Source organism: Gymnoscopelus microlampas (genome assembly GCF_963454915.1).
Source record: "Gymnoscopelus microlampas genome assembly, chromosome: 1".
Lineage (NCBI taxonomy): Eukaryota > Metazoa > Chordata > Actinopteri > Myctophiformes > Myctophidae > Gymnoscopelus > Gymnoscopelus microlampas.
This window is the reverse complement of record NC_139962.1, coordinates 53,519,161-53,536,660: the sequence shown is the minus strand read 5'-3', so window position 1 is coordinate 53,536,660 and position 17,500 is coordinate 53,519,161. Positions and strand designations below refer to the sequence as shown.

General features: G+C 41.5%; 1 protein-coding gene across 6 annotated transcripts in view; it reads left to right on the top strand.

Annotated features, from left to right (window-relative positions):
• Positions 1–17,500, top strand: part of chd9 (chromodomain helicase DNA binding protein 9) — a 156,542-nt gene that overhangs the window by 62,487 nt on the left and 76,555 nt on the right. For all 6 annotated transcript variants that reach the window (XM_084062463.1, XM_084062461.1, XM_084062462.1 and 3 more), the window contains 3 exons: positions 8,296–8,401; positions 15,333–15,479; positions 17,048–17,116. In XM_084062463.1, coding sequence (XP_083918589.1) covers positions 8,296–8,401; positions 15,333–15,479; positions 17,048–17,116 — 322 coding nt within the window. The remainder of the gene's footprint in view (positions 1–8,295; positions 8,402–15,332; positions 15,480–17,047; positions 17,117–17,500) is intronic.

The window sequence follows — 17,500 nt, the reverse complement described above, 5'->3', positions numbered from 1 at the left end:
CCTTTCCCACACTTTGTCACATTGTGACAAAGTGGAGTACCGTTTGGAGCTGGAGTACCGTTTGAGGTTGCTCATGCCTCAGCAAGTTACTTCTTGTTACCTCCTAGTGCCTTGGTTCTCAAAGTGGGGTCCGGGGACCCCCAGGGTTCCTTGGAGGGGTACCAGGGGGTCCCCAGCAAAATGTGTTAAAATAGTGTCGCAATCATTTGAACCACTTTAACCATATTTTATAGTTTGGCTATTCATAAATAGCAGATCTACAAGCTCATAACGCGTCACTGAGTGCCGTGCTATGAGGTATATATGATATATATGAGTATATCTGCTATTTTAGAAAAATCGTGAAAATCTTTCAATATATATATATATTTTTTTAAGCGAACATTTGTAACTAAAATCTTGCTTCTGGGGGTCCCTGGAACAAGATATTTTGAGATATACATGCACATACTGTACATATCATTTTGGGGGTCCTTGACATGAAAAGGTTTGAGAACCACTGTCCTAGTGCTTCACTGAGACGCAGGAGGGTTTTCTCCTCTGTTGTCAGAAAAGCTCCCTTCTCCTGCAACCTCTCTTCTCAGCCTGTTATTGTAATGACAAGCAGTGTGACACACCGGTGAACTCCATGAATAAGGCTGGAAGGCTGTGACTGACTGACAGTGTGACTGAGTTCTTGTTGTCCTAGTCTAGTTTGCTTTTTCTTGTCCTATGTTTTTTCTCTTTTCTCTTTTTTCGGACTGCGCCTATGAACCTATAAGGCTTGGAAGTGACGCGCTGTGAGCTTGTAGATCTGATATTTTTGAGAACCGCCGTTCCAAATCCTAAGAGTTTTTTGGAAAACTTACGTTGCGTTATGTACTGTATATTGCTAAAATCTGAAATGACACGGATGCTTTCCCGACTTTAATGGGTTAAACCCTGTATACTTGTTGACCGGGGTCACCGAGGGCTCTGTCCTTTACTTTTTCGGCAAAAAATACTCGATCTACAAGCTGTCGCGTTTGAGCTTGTAGATCTGCAATTTTAGCCGAATATTCACCACAGAATAGGTTCAGACCACCATAGCTAGGTTTCATGTGGTTAAAATGCTCTGTTTATCTACTCCTCCCCTAAATCAGATTATCGGATACTATAACGTCATTAGCCCGATATGCGCGTCGATCAATGTCTTCCAATGGTGCACGCTATGAGGCAAACCTCTCTGCTTTCCACCCACTGAACTACAGCATTACATGGCTGATGTAGAGCTGTAGCTTCATACTGCATATACAATGCCTTGCGAAAGTATTCACCCCCTTCATTTTCCCCACATTTTGTTATGTTACAGCTTTATTCAAAAATGGATGAAATAATAAAAAACATCAAAAATCTCCACACTATACCTCATAATGTTTACATTTTTTGCAAAATGTAAAAAAAAATATTACATGACAAAATCACATAATGCATAAGTATTCACACCGTTTTCTCTATGACAGGACCACGTCTACTGTAGTAGACCAGTAGTTCTCAAACCTATTCATGTCAGGGACCCCCAAGTTGATATGTATTTTGCCGTGGACCCCCATCTGAAAATGTTTTGTGCCAGGGACCCCCAGAAGAGAAGATTTGTGTAAAAAATAAACTTTTTAAAAAATGATCAGAAATAGCAGATGTACAGTACAAGCGCTGCAAGCTTGTAGATCTGCTATTATTTGAATAGCCAACTTAGAAATGGATAAAGTGGTTAAAATGATTGTGGCGCTATACTGTATGAACTACCTTTTTCTGGGGAGTGGGGACCCGCTGGAACCACTGGGGGTCCCCGCACCACACTTTGAGAACCTATGCTGTAGACTATAATGCATACAATGTGAGCATGTGAGGTTAAGGGCTGGTACCGTCACGGTACTTTTCCTGTCCATAAATGCGGATTATACTGTACGTGGCGGCCAAAATTTGCATCCCTGTCGGAATCTGTTTCCACTTTGCGGGATCACGCTATGCTATGCCCACCCCACCCCATCCCATATTCCCTTGTGTTGTTGAGGGGTAAATGCTTTTATTTTTTTAGCTCCAGAGGTTGATATAGTTTACTGTCTGATAATGTAAGATTTGCTGCAGTCTCATGTTTAGACTACTTTATGTCTTTGTAAATTAGATCCGTGAGCAATTTGGCAAAACACCAGGTCTGCAATGATGTGAGCAATCATGTCATTCTGCATTGGATTGCATCTGAATTGGAAATAGAATAGAATAGGATTCTTAGGTGGATCAACTTATGGTCGTAACTGATTTAGCGTTTTCCAACGTGACAGATGTATTTTAAAGCAATGAAATACTCAATATTGAGAATATTTAATATATTCTTGGTTTCATTGTACCTTTTGACAGAGAAATTAACCAATGACTAAAATGATATTCAGTGGTCCATGAATATGATAAAACCTTAGTTATAGTTACGGGGCCAGAGCTCTGCTCTGGACACGTATTGTTATTCGCATTATTCTGTCACTTCTTCTTCTTCTTCTTCTGCCACTTTTCGCAGTTCTGGCTGAACCGCGCTGTCGCTTTTTACGAAACTCGGCCATATGGTAGATGGTCATGAAAAACGATCAAAAAATAATTCTCACAATCTTTCGTCCAAAGGTGGCGCTATAGCACTCAATTGAAAATGCCAACTTTGACCAGGTACAACTCATGCCCTGTTTGACCTAGAGCCATGAAACTTGGATACACATATGCGTCTCCTCATGCTGAACAACTTTCACCCTCTGACTTTTGACCTCTGACCTTTAGATCTCCCACCATTTTGAATTATATGAAAAACAGTCATTGGCTCCTAACTTCTGCATTTTTTCACTTATGGAAAATCCGTTGGAAATTTTTGTAGGCAATGGTCCAAGGTTCAAGTGGTAAACGTTTCGTGCAGATTGCTCAAAAATCCCAGGAGGAGATAGATTTTAACTATTACAGTTTAAAGAAAATTATTCATCTGTGCCTAAAACATACATGCAGACTCACATTTCTTTGAAACTTTGCAGAAATGTACAGGGTCATTCCAAATATCACTGAAACCAATCTTACTCCAATTGGCCAAAAGGGGGCGCTATAGCAATTTTTTGAAAAGGCAGACTTTAAACAGGCATAAGTCATGCCTCGTTTGGCCGAAAGTCGTGAAACTTGCTTACACATGTGCCTTGACTCATGAGGAACACACGTATCGAATTTTGAGCAGTTTGAAAAACACTTAAACCCAGGATTTTTCAGCTATTTGCGTGAAACTGTATCATCTGTGTGATCTCCTTTTTCACAGTTACTTGTCTGTTGGGCCAATGGCGTCTCCCTTAAATGAATGCCTCAAAATCTCAAGGTCGCCAGTTCAAGCCTCACTTGATGCAGACATAATTTAAGTTGAATTGCAAACAACATGACTGTATCAATGAATACATGTGCAAATGGTAAAGATAACCTGAAATGCTTATTTGAGAGTATGTTTTTTCAACGTATGACATACTTCATTCTGAAAATAGCTGATCTACAATCTCACAACTTTTCATGGTTTGTGAGCTTGTAGATCGGCTACTTTCACTAGTTTTGGTTCTGAGGAGATGTACAATTTCTTCATTGGTAAATGGTTTGTGAACGAGTGATCTTAGTGTTAGTGAAACAGGGTCTTGGTTCATGAAAGAAGGCAAGAGTTTATGATCTTCAACAGACAATATCAGCCTGGACAAATCTATAGCACTATAGGTAGTGTTGCAGCCTTTTAGTCTGAAGGTTGAGAGTTCGAATCCTGTTAATGGCAGTAGGTTGAGATGTCCAATCAAACCATTATGTTTCCATCTCTCTCTCTCATCAATCTATTGTTTCCATGTCACTCTCTCTCTCTCTCTTCAATCTATTCCGTTTCCATGTCTCTCTCTCTCTCTATTCACTGGCCCCGTATTATCGCTGCTTGCAGCTATATTTATACTTATATTGCCCTTCACTAATGACCACATGGGAGAACTCTGACTTAGGGCCAGTGTTGCCATGTCTGCTTATTATAAGTGACTTTGGGCTTGTTTTTCCGTAAAGTTGCTTGTAAATATTGTTGTTGCGGGTCCGCCTAAATATTTGTCCACCGGCCACCCCATCTAAAAATATGTTGTGCCATGGACAGGCCCCTACCAGATTTGTGTTGTTAAAATGTTTCCAAAGAATATTCAAAATGTGTCCCTTTTTGTTTCAAGATTCTTTTGAAAATAGCTGGGACATGGGATGTTTTTTTTAATGTGTCACTTTTGAAAATAGCAAGCTCAAATATCCAATGCATATAGGTTTAAAGGTTATAGGTTTCATGTGGCCTAGTCACTTCTTTTGGGGTTGTTTTCCTAGACCTGGTTGCTTATTTCTCCCTCGAAATCTGGCAACACTGCTCAGGGCCCTGTGTTGCATGATGTTATTCCACCAACTCTGCCACATGTCCAGTCTCTCAACACTGCGCTCTCTACAATTGTGTGTAATCTAAAAAGTGGCGAGTATTCTCATTTGCAGCTTTCTCTTTTGGACGACACACTTTGCGGCTGTGTGTGTGCATCCTGTATATTATATGAATGCAGCGACAAGCAAATGAGCACACAGGGATGTTTTGCAGAGCTTTGTAATGGAAAGTGCTCAGCTCGCGTCTGGGTGAGGGATTTGGGAGTGTGACAGATTCATTTACCATCTCTGTAGCAATTGTTGTTACCAAAACACAAAATGACTATAATTCTGGTGTGTATTTTTGTCCTATTTTGAATTGAAGAATTACCCACTGTTGTTTTTAGGTTAGTGTTGTTGCTCTTAGTACTTAATTGAAACCTGTTTTGAAAGCCTGTGGTTTAATTTAAACACTATGCGTGTCAGTAAAAAAAAATACTGTTTTAGTCATAGGCCGACATGGTTTTCTTCTGACAGCATTGCTAGACGTGTGAGACACGTCTCTGTCTTTTCTTTCTTTCTTCTTTTTCTTTTCTTCAACATTTGCCTTTGCCAGATGGTTCACATGTGACAAATGGAGTGTGATGAGATTTACCTTTTTTCATGTCATGTTGTCATGATGAACAGTTGGACGCAGAACACACACACACACACACACACACACACACACACACACACACACACACACACACACACACACACACACACACACACACACACACACACACACACACACACACACACACACACACACACACATCGTTGTAACATGCAGGCCCATGTATACTGTACACACGCACCTATTATATCAATTCAACAGCTCATATCTGGCCTGTCTTGGAGGTGATTCATTGGTTGGAGAGAGGGCCTTGAGTTGGGGGACGTCACATTCAGAACTGTACTGTTTCCTCCCCCAGCCCGTCTGATGGCTTATTTATTCATTCACATCACTATTAAAACTACTCCTGTTTTGGAAAAAAGGCCATAATATGTTATTCAGATATGATCATAAGAGCATACGTTACAAATGTTGGTCACGTTCACTATATTTGGTTATTACCTAAGCCTCTCTCTCTCTCTCTCTCTCTCTCTCTCTCTCTCTCTCTCTCTCTCTCTCTCTCTCTCTCTCTCTCTCTCTCTCTCTCTCTCTCTCTCTCTCTCTCTCTCTCTCTCTCTCTCTCTCTCTCTCTCTCTCTCTCTCTCTCTCTCTCTCTCTCTCTCTCACACACACACATACGGTATATACACATATTTGGCTAAGATGAATGGTAGCACACTATGACTATACTATATATACACGGTGTAATGCTACTGCTGTAGCACCCTTCACATTTACTGGTTGGTATTAGCTTAGCATGATCTTAAAATAGCATACATAAGCACTAATAAATTACTGGAAACACAATTAGAGTACTTAGCTATATGTAATGATGTGACGTCCTGTGGCCTGTAAGAACTTTGTAGTTTTGCTCTATATCATCGTTTAGTTTGCATCATCCTTCTTGGTACTCATCTGTATCTTATGTTTTATAATATATATATCATTTATTTTTAAGCCCTGGTTCAAACTGCTGATTTTATTGCACACAAAAATACGTCTTTGAATTGATTTAAATTCATAACTGCAACCAAATCTTCTCTGTAGACGACAATAATTTGTATCAAAGAACAAAATGGCGGTGTAGTTCCACAAGCACGGTGCTTGTGCAAATGTTGGACAAAAAGACATTGCTCCTTTGGCAGCGGCAGTAGTGTATTTTCCTATGTGAAAACAAGACTATTAGAGCTGAAACATTCTCTTGCCTTTTTAACCCATTAAGACTGCGAACGCATCTGTGTCATTTTCAGATTTCTTTGGCTATTAAAAAAATAGCAGATACTGTATTCAAGCTCATAGCGCAGCACATAGTGCTGCGCTATGAGCTTGTAGATCTGCTATTTTATTTTAAATCATGAAAATGTGTGCAAACCTTTGAATATATATATTTTTAAAGTGAACATTTGTAACTCAAATCTTTGCTTCTGGGGATTCTACAAACATCTTCTAAATCCCAAATGTTTTTTAAACACTTATATTGCTATAATATCAGTGGTGCTCAAACGTCAAGGACCCCCAAAATGATATGTATTTGGCCGCGGACCCCCATCTCAAAATATGTTGTTCCAGGGACCCCCAGAAACACAGATTGGAGTTAAAAATGTTCTCTTTAAAACATATATATATATATATATATATATATATATTATTTTTTATTTTTTTAAATAGCAGATCTACAAGCTCAGAGTGCCATGCTATGAGTATATCTGCTATTTTTGAATAGCCAAAGAAATCTTAAAATGACACAGATGCGTTCCCGGTCTTAATGGGTTAAATGGGGCTTGTGAAGGCAGCGCTGCACACAGCGTGCTCTCCCTAGGTCATTTATTTTGCACAACAAGGACAATATTTATATTATTACTCATAAATTATTCAGCACAGGCTCCACGGTTTCTATGGTGAGAAGAGAGGAAGAGAAGAGTCCTTATTTTCTCCAGTTTTTTCTAGCTAGTACTCAAAGGTTACTATGCAGCTCCAATATATATATATATATCATTGCTGTCGGGCAGAGAAACCTCTTATCCATAAATTACTACAGCGTCACACGAAAGCATCAAAAGTAGCAGATCCACAAGCTCGCAACGTGAGCTTGTAGATCAGCTATTTTTGATGCTTTTGCATTTTAATCCTGAAAAGTAACAGTTTTGGACATATGAGGTTTTCACCCGACAGAGATGTTATATGTTTAATATAAGTTTTCTACCCTGCACTTTTACTGTCTGACTTTGTGACACAAATATGACATGTGAGGAAGAGGTTTACATGGATTCTGAATGTACTGTTTATGGTCGTAATATTATATGATTGGTTATGAAGTCCAAAAGCATCATTTCCATATACAGCTCAAATTCCATCGGGGCATAATAATTATAATTTCACTGTCAGGAAGAAAAACCTTGTAATATATGTCCAAAACCATTACTTTGTAGGAAATGGAACAAAATAAATAACCTGTGTTCCAATGTATTTGGTGTAGTTATTATTTATCTACAAGCTCACTACTTGCAAACATTGTGAACTGGTAGAATGGCTATTATTTTTGCTTCTTTTGTGTGACACCTAAGCGCGAGAGTCTTGTTAGACGAAGTAGGACATTAAAGGGATGGTTCACCCCTAAAAGGACTTTTTTTCTATCGATTAGTCACCCCATAGTGACTTGAATTCATGGATATTTTTTTGTTTTTGTCGCATTCCTAAGCCAATAATTTGATGACCGGCAGCGGTTCCGGTAGGATACACAAAGAGTCTCCTTTGTGTCTCCTACCGGAACCACTGCCGGAACCGCTGCCTACCGGTTCCGGTCAAATCTTTGCTTCTGGGGGTCCCTCGAACAAAATATTTTGAGATGGGGGTCGGCGGCCAAATACATCCAATTTTGGGGGTCCTTGACATGAAAAAGTTTGAGAACCACTGATATAGAAACATATGTTTTTTTCAGAATACTGTTGGGCTTTAGAAGACATTTGTAGAATCGGCTTCAGGTCTTAATGGGTTAATGTACAAAAAACATAAAAGGAAATGTGAAAAGGATATGTATTGTGTGCTGTGCTATTTTCTCAGTCTCATGACATTGTTGAGCCGTGCACCTTGAGACTTTTGTTTAATCTAGAGAGTGTTGCAGGTCTTCTGCTTTGCAGTACTCTCCAGGTGAAGTGAGAGTCAGGTCAAGGTGTGTTTACAGTTCCATTATATTATGTTGTATAGTGCAGTGTATTCACTCACGGTGTGTTGTCTCTCTTTCACCACTTCAGGAAAATTGTCATCAAGATCGGGAAGAAGAAGAAGAGAAAGCCGGAGTCTTCAGAGGAGTCGGACGACGACCCTCCTCCTCGACGCTCCACCAAAGACGATGATTCTGTAAGATTCTTCACACACACACGCACGCACACCCCCACACACACACGCACACCGGTGCACACACACTCACGCACGCACGCACGCACGCACGCACGCACACACACACACACACACACACACACACACACACACACACACACACACACACACACACACACACACACACACACACACACACACACACACAAAGGTTTGTATTACTATACCTCTGAGGACATCAACATTTTAAGACAGTGATTTTATGGATTCTTTTTTTAAATGCAACTTTTAAGCATAAGCCTAAAGATTGCCGAAAAATGTATTTATATAGTCTTTTGGTATGACCCGGCCGGGGATTGAACCCTGACCTCCCGGTCTCAGGCGGACACTCTAACCCCAAGGCCACTAAGCCTTGTGGTTAGAGCCCTATTATACTAAGTATAGGGCTCTCTATCCATCTCTATCTCTATTATCAGGGATGCACATAACTGGTGCGCATGTGCGCATGCGTCGTCAAAATGCATGCTGCGCGGCACATCAAACGAAGGGAGGCGCTCTCGCGTACCAACGGCTGGGACCTGCTGGGACAGGAATTGACTTCCTGAAGCCACACTCACACATTCGCGGTGACGCACGCGTCCGCCCCATACGCGCCCCCATACACACCCCTGGGGCGGAGGCGGAGGGGGAGGGGACGCATGCTGCACGTGAATGTGTGAGTTTGGCCTCGAATCCTGACACAGTCAGTCGCACACAGCAAGCTGCTGGCTGCGTTGCAGGCACTCGTCACCGATGATGAACGCACCGTGATGTGGTGCAAAATAGCACTGTGTAATATATTTCTGTTGGCCTTCCACAAAGCGAAACATGCACGTCCTATGCGTTCATTTGAAGAGGACATTCCACCATTCAAGAGGCTTGGAGTTAATGTCGGGAGTGCTTATCATTCACAAGAAAAGGGGTCCCACATCATGCAGACCATTGCACATAAGTTATCCATGTATCCCTCTTTTATCCATCCTGCGAGACGTATTGCGGCAAAATGTTTTTATTTCTGTATTTGGTGCGCACCAAGTAACGTATCCAGGTGCTCCCCTGAGAACTAGACCAAAAAGGTTATGTGCACCCCTGTCTATTATACAAAGTATAATGGGGCTTAAACCAGCATTATGTAACTTTGTTACTTTGTTTTTGGGGCTTTTATGCCTTTATTTGGACAGGACAGTAGGCTGACAGGAAATGGGGAGAAAGATGTGGGGGAGACATACAGCAAAGGTCGTCGGGAACGGGAGTCGAACCCACGACACGCTGTCAAGCTGGATTACCAGCATATGTGGTATGCGCCTGGACCGCTAGGCCAGCGGACGCCCCACTATGTAACGTTTTAACTACTATAGCATATTATGTCCCACAAAATTATAAAGTTCCATGTTTAAGCAATAACAATCATCCTTCCATAAATGTATAGACTCAGGGGGGTCCCTGCCAAGGGCTTGACTGTATTACTATGTATAGGGGAGACATCCTGGCATTTGCCAAGGCACCAAGTCAGAACTGCCAGTCAAAGCGAAGACTGGCCAATCACGGCGCGTCCTCGCCGGACATGCTTGCAGAGACTCTTGGGTAATGAAGTCAAAGACGTTTGCCGTCATGTTATTTGTGTCCAATACCCACCAAACTACATAGTGCTGCTTTAAGTGCATTGCAGTATTTACTAATGTAACAGATGTGTTTTAACTAGCTAATTGTTGCTGTTTAGCATGAGAACGTGTCACAGAGAACGGATGTGACAGTGGGGCTAATTAGCATGTATTTGCACCACCTTGTTGAACAAATCCAGGGGAAAGCCCAAACTCGGATAGCTTCCATTGGCATTGTGGGTGAAGAGGCGATAAGTGACGCTGGTGATTCACACCCACCAGAGAGAGAGAGAGAGAGAGACACAGAGAGAGAGAGAGAGAGAGAGAGAGAGCGCGCAACTGACAGACCGAGGGAACCCTCCCAGCTGCAGCCAGAGCGGCAGGTTCACCGGCAGGTTATGCCGTGGGTGGTTCATCTCAAACACACCATCTTATCTCCACTGTTGGTGGAGCTGAATGACAGCAGCTGGGGATTTGCCCAGTTTATTGCATCAACAAACACCGTCCTACACAGTCATGTCCACCCATGCAAGGGGCTTCCGTGCGCACGCATCAACGAGCACCTACACAGTAAATGTCGACTAGGACTGGAAATGTCTCGGTGTCAGGATGGCGGCGGGGGTGCGTGCCGGTGGTGGAGGCTCTGCTTGCCCTCGCTGTAAATCCAAGCTTGAAATCTACAAAACGGATGCTGGTAAGGTGATAGTGCAAGACGAACTTTTAAACTTTATTGTTGTGAAAATGAAGACACTAAGTCATGATGTAATTGTTATGTTGGCAACAAACAACTTCTCATCTGAGTGGATTAAGGAGTCCAAGCGGCTTCTGTTTGAACTCTGCCCGGATACCACTATGCACTGTGTCTCGCACAAAGGCTCACAGAAGGACGTAAATAACGTCAAGGCCTTTTTGAAAGTTTTGAATGAGTTCGGAGAAAATATTCCCCGGTTTGTTTCACACTATTTGGATGAACTGCCACCGGTTGGGTTCGGCAATATGGACGCCTCTGCGCTGCCAAGCAGAATGCAGCAGCTGAGCCAAGAAGTTTCTGGTCTGAGGAGGTCACTGGAAACACAGACAGATGTGAATGAGAACCTGGGAGCTATTGTTGTGGCCATGGGTGGCCGGGTGACATCTGTGGAGAAACACTGTATTCCGAGCTACGATCCTGGGACTGCCTGCACCGCACGGGAGGGGGTGCGGAGGCGGACAGGCCTTGCTTGTCAAGAGGAGCTAACAATGTCTCCAGCCGAGAAGCTTTGGAACGAATAACCAACATAATCTTGTTTTATGTTGTTTTTTAAATGTATTTCTTATTTATTTCTTATATATCAATGAATCGACACAAATTCAAATATCTTTGTATTAACCCATTTTGGGCAGGAACCCCTATTTGTAACTATACCTTTCAGGACGGGAACCCCTTTTGGGGTTCCTGTTGCTATGTACAGTATATAGCAACAACATACATTTGTTTTTCAGTAAAACTTTTCAGAAAACTTCAGAAGGCGTTTTTAGAATCGGCCTCAGGTCTAAATGGGTCAATCAACAAATGAATTAGTCAACAAATTAATTAGTCTGATGATGTGATAAACCACTTAACCCTGTATTTTAGATTGTTTTACAATGGTGGCGTACAAAAATAGATCTGCTATTTTCACATAAAAAAGTCACCCATCCCTTGCATAATGCATCAAGAAGAACATACACAGTAACGTCCATGCAAGGCACACACACACACACACACACACACACACACACACACACACACACACACACACACACACACACACACACACACACACACACACACACACACACACACACACACACACACACACACACACACACAGACTCGCCCATTCACACAAACATGCCCACATTAAAATGCACACACTAATATGCTAACATTAGCTGTGCTCTCATTGTTCTAAGTTCCATATTTCCAGGCGTTTCAGAAGTTAGATGGTGGGGGAATTAAATCTGGTATTCTAAATATTTCTGACATTGTCAACAAGAACCGCCTCACACAGAGTTGCAAAAACAACATTCTTGGAGATATTTTTTTCAGATTGAAAACACAGCCATAACATCATCAAAATATCTGGGGTTTCTTAACAAATCCTCACCATATAGCCAGAAGGTTCATGGTTTCACCTGAACACACACACAGCACCATCCTGAGATTGTGTCAGGGGGGGGTAAACATCAACGCTTCTTGTCATGTTTTTTTTGTAATTATGGTGATAAATTGAATACAATACTTAATTGGCAACAATTAAAAGCACAGCATCACCAATTAAAAGTGCCAAAATGGATTAAAAGCCCAAAGCTTTTTCCCTTTGTGGTTCATTATAAAACATACAACACCTGGCAGACTATACAAACAACCATACAAAAACAAAATAATTCTAATGAATGTGTTGATTTGTAGGCTGCAGTAAGTAGTAGGGTGTGAAACACAGCCTCATGCAGTTACTCTGTCCACGTACAACATAATGTAGCCACAGCAGAGAATCAACCTAACGTCACTCACCTTTGATCCTTATGTTATAAATAGACTGTTTGGTCCACACACTTTAAATGATTAACTGTGAACTTCATTATGTACTATGTAGTGTAGGTACACATAGCACTTTATTTAAAATAGGTTAAATGTATTGACTGCACATTTCTTAGACTCTAGTTTTTCATATGTTGGATGTATTGTTGGGTTTTTGTTTGCTATGTTGTTTGGTGTTTTTTGTGAAGTGGACCACAATGGAAATCAGCCCCCTGGCTTTATCGTGTTTTTTTCCTCTGTGATGCTATGACTGTATGTCGGAAAGTGCTAATGTGCTTGTTTTATTTAATATCACCAAATACAATCAATCAATCAATCAATCAATCAATGTTTAACAACTTTAAATCTGGCATCTCTATTGTGGGCATGTCCTTATAGGCCTTATATATAAGCAGCAGATCAGGAATAGTATACGGTATACGCTGCTTAGCTTGTTGATAGGCTAGACACGGTACTGTAGGTCCAGAGATGGAGGTTCTTCTTACACCATTGCACCGTGGTCTTGCTTGCACTCCACTAGCTGTACTTTTCATTGAAACACAGCTTTGGTGAGAAGCATCAGTTCCAGCAGACACTCCAGCTCTAATTGACAAGATCTATCTGCCATGTTGAGATTGACAGATCTGATAGAGCGGGGAGAGACTCTCTCCATCTTCCCCTGTCTCTGTCTCCCCCTCTTTCACTCTCTCTCATTCCGTCTCCCTGCTCCTTGTCCTGGCCACCGCTGCCTGCCTGGAAGGATATAATTAGGCTCATTAAACGCCACCCTGGCTTTAATTAAAGCAGTGTTGATGACTCATTTAGGGATGATCCCACGGAAGGAGTCAAAGTGGCGTTTGGCAGGCGGCTGGGACACATGCACTGTCACCGAGAGAGGGGATGCCGTCATGTTGTCAGGCTGTCTGGCAGGGCCTGGCCTGCTCCCCCACCCCCCTCCCCCACTCACCTCTCATCTGCTTACGGTCAACTTAGGCTGGTCGGGGTTCTCGAACGGTATCTCCAGTGGGGATATTCTCCTATACACCTAATTAACTTTTGCTCGGTGGCATTTATTGCCAATTATCTGCGTATTATGGTTAGGAGGGGCTTGTGCATTGATGTGGGAGACAGCAGCGGGCCCACGTGTGCGTAGGGCTATCGCGATTATGACATTTTATTTGACGATTAATTGTCGCTCAAATAATTGCGATTAACGATTTGATTGTGTTTCTGTCATTGGAACATTATGGATAAAAATTACATTTCTGTTTGGCTTTTAGGCTTCGTAAACAAAATGTGCACAGGGCAGATATGACATAACTTTATACTTATATATTTGAATAGTGGAAATGGCAGATCTACAAGCTCAAAATGCATAACTTGTAGATCTGCTATTTCCATTATTTTAGAAAATATTTGAAAACATATCAACATTTTTCAACATTTAATTGATTTTGACGATATGCAAAAATCCAATAATTGCGATCATCTCAAATAATGGCGATTAGATCCATAGGCGATTATGTAATAATTGTGACACGTGTGCGATGACACAGGAACGGTAGGATAAAGGCTACGATCTGATGGAAGCTTATAGACAGATGAAACATGCAGCTGCTGGATCTGAGAAGCTCTGTGACTGGAGCTTTTGTGGTTTACATACTTGGAATTAAAAATGTGCACGGTTGTTATATTATGTGTAGAGTGAATTATTAGAAACCTGTCGTACGAGCACTAGGTACACATGGTTGATTTTTGTAGAGAAAATGTGTGCCATCTGTGGAGAAAATGCACAAAAGCTGCATGCTGGAATAAAGCTTATGAACAGATTGTGGTTCTTGATGTTGGACACCCACCAAAAGACTATTACAGCCCTAACAGCTTGTGGAAAATGAATGGTTCGCTCCTATACGACTTGTCTTTTTTTTTTTACCAATTAAACTCTATATACTTCGCTGATCAAGATCCCCCAGGGCTCTACAGTTGCCCCCCCCCCCCCCCCACACACACACACACACACACCAAATGTCTTTGCTGGAAATAGCCGATATTCAAGAGCTTCAGCAATGTGGATCTCATATTTTCGCCAATTGTTAGCCTATTATTATGGCATTCCCAGAATAGGGACACTAGGGTTCAAGTGGTTACATTTATTTTTTATCTCATTGGATATGTGACACGATCTTCACCACTAACGACTCTGTCATTAGCCTAGCAGATGACACATGACATGAAGGTACATTGCCAGTGCTCATTAGGATTCATTAACAGTCGGTAATCAGAGATGGCATAATGAAATTAGTGTCATCACATATTTCTGTCAACACTATCCTTAAGCTCACGTAAATTTAATGTATAGCTATGTTTGTTCCTCCACACTGATAATGCAGAAATATGTCTTATTATTAATAGTAGTAGTAGTAGTGATAGGCTAGTGGATGCTGCTGGAGATTGTTGCCTTATTTTATTGTCCAATTCTTTGGGATTCTTGAAATTGAAAATGTTTGCCTACCGTATATTGACATGCCCAAAATAGCGATGCCAGGTTGATGGTGGATAAAGAAATTAATCAATTTGACACCCATTACATTGCTGATCAATCTCAATGTGGCCAGGTTGAAATGAATGATTGAATTGACTGAATGGCGTTGAGCACATTTTGATTTCTTTGAAATGACAAAGGGCTGTCATGGGGAGAAAAAAAGGGTGGAAAAATAGATGGAAAATAATGTATTTTATAACGTTGGGCCCTGCTCTTCCCTGTGTGTAGAAGAGGCGTTCCAACCGGCAGGTGAAGAGGAAGAAGTATTCGGAGGAGATGGAGGCTCGCCTGTCAGACGAGGAAGTGAAGGTCATAGTGAAAACCAAGAAGACAAACACGGCAGCCCGCAAGGAGCCCGCTGTCCAGCTGTTTGTGGTGAGTAGCAATTACGCCTTCGGCTAGCATGACGCTGTACAACTCAGAAATGACATCACAGTATTAATAAATGAAATGACAAATATTCAGTACTTCACCATCCTGTTACTAAATGCTAAATGCACTTAATGACACACGTCTATAGTGTACTGTTGAGTATGTGTTTATTTTCCCCCAATATTCTGTAGAGAGGATGATTTGTCCCCAGATATTGTACAGTACAAATTACAATATATGTGTTGACTCTTCTTTTCGTATTACATGTTGTATGTTAAATGATACATTTTGAGCCAGCTTTCCATCAGGTACAGTGAGGTATCCACCATTTGCCACAAATCGACACCTACTCAAACAAAATGACTGCTTGGCTGAAAGCAGAGCACTTGACGGGTCAATTTCAGAGTTGCCACTTTCAGCGCTACTCTTGCATCGTAGTTCTTTGAGGATGAAATAATTTGTAGTTTTGAAATTTAGACTAATGGGTTTCAAGTAGCCCTCTTTCCCTCCAAATTGGATATCTGGCAGAAACGCTGCAGTGTACTGAATAAAACATGATTCTCCTCTTTTGTACGAACAACAAGGACAGCAGAAAAGATCTCAAGGATAAATTGTTCCTTTGAGAATTCATGAACCCTGCAGTGTGCTTAAATGCATGGGTTAATATAATTTTCTCAAATACAATTCCTCTCAGATGTTTGAATGTAACACTGGAGGAGCAGTGCTGCTTTTTTCCCCTTCTTTTTTATACGCTGTGGCTCTTCAAGAGGCTAGCCGTCTCTGTCTGTCTGTCTGTCTGTCTGTCTGTCTGTCTGTCTGTCTGGAGCTAACCTTGTGAACCAAAAGACCAAATTTCTTGTGATCACTGCCAGTAGGCCACACAAGTAGTAACCCTGGCCGAGCCATGTGGCCTATAGGGCAGGAGCCTATCTCCTGTTTCTGTAGCGCGAGGCAGCTTAATGTACGAGTACCTATTAGCTCTGTGGTTACAATTTCAGCACTTGTTCAGGAGACCCGGATTCGAATCTGGGATAGAACAGGAACGTTACAGGGTAGCTTTAAACTCCTCACCAAGTTGCAGGTTGAGCCATGTTGTCAGTAGCCTGGAGGGGCCTCTATACTGGGCCCTGTGTCTGTGTATCCATGTAGTATCAATCCTGGGCAGCCCGGCAAGATAGGCCGGCACAGGACAGCAGGGAATGTATGTGGATGGTTTTGAATAAAGCTGGTAGATATTCTGATTTGCCTGCCACTGAGAGGCTAGTGATAAAAACATCTCTCTTAAGCTATCCGTCTAATTAGCTTGATAGCTTAAAGGTAGGGTAAGTGATATTTTTTTGGTTAAAACAAAGCGTTTTTTGTTAAAAGGATAAAGCACTATATTCTGATAGTATTCATTGCTATAGAGTGTTTGTTCAGTAACAGGCTTTGTGAGCTTGCAGATCTGCTGTTTTTAGGCACGCGACACGTCAAAAATGATACATTTGGCATTATTGGGATGAAAATGCTTTTATAATCAGGTTGTGGAATTCCGATTCAGACTTTTTGTTTGTGTGTTTACCGTCTTTCAGGAGAATCCCAGTGAGGAGGATGCTGCTGTCGTTGACAAAATAATGTCCTCTCATGTGGTCAAGAAGGAGGTGCGTTTACATTTCTTTGACATGCAATGTCCATTCTAAAGGAATTTACTCTGCTCCTTTTTTTCTCCAAACTAATCACATCCTGGGTTACAGTTGTACAGTTGAGTACTTGTACGCTGGCTGTACAATATTGCTCTCAAGGGTATTCTATTCTACAACCTCGATGCCAACCACATCACTGTTGTGCAATAAAACAGAAAAAACACCCTTGAGTGTGATATTGCGTCTACAGTATACAAGGGTTACAAACGACAAAGGTTGTTGTCTTTTTGTTTTCTTTTTTTTACAGTATAAACCTTATTGAACCAAAACATACATTTAATGGTGAAACCTAGTGCTATTACTAGGAAAGTACTAGCTCATTACACAACAAAGAGTCTGTAA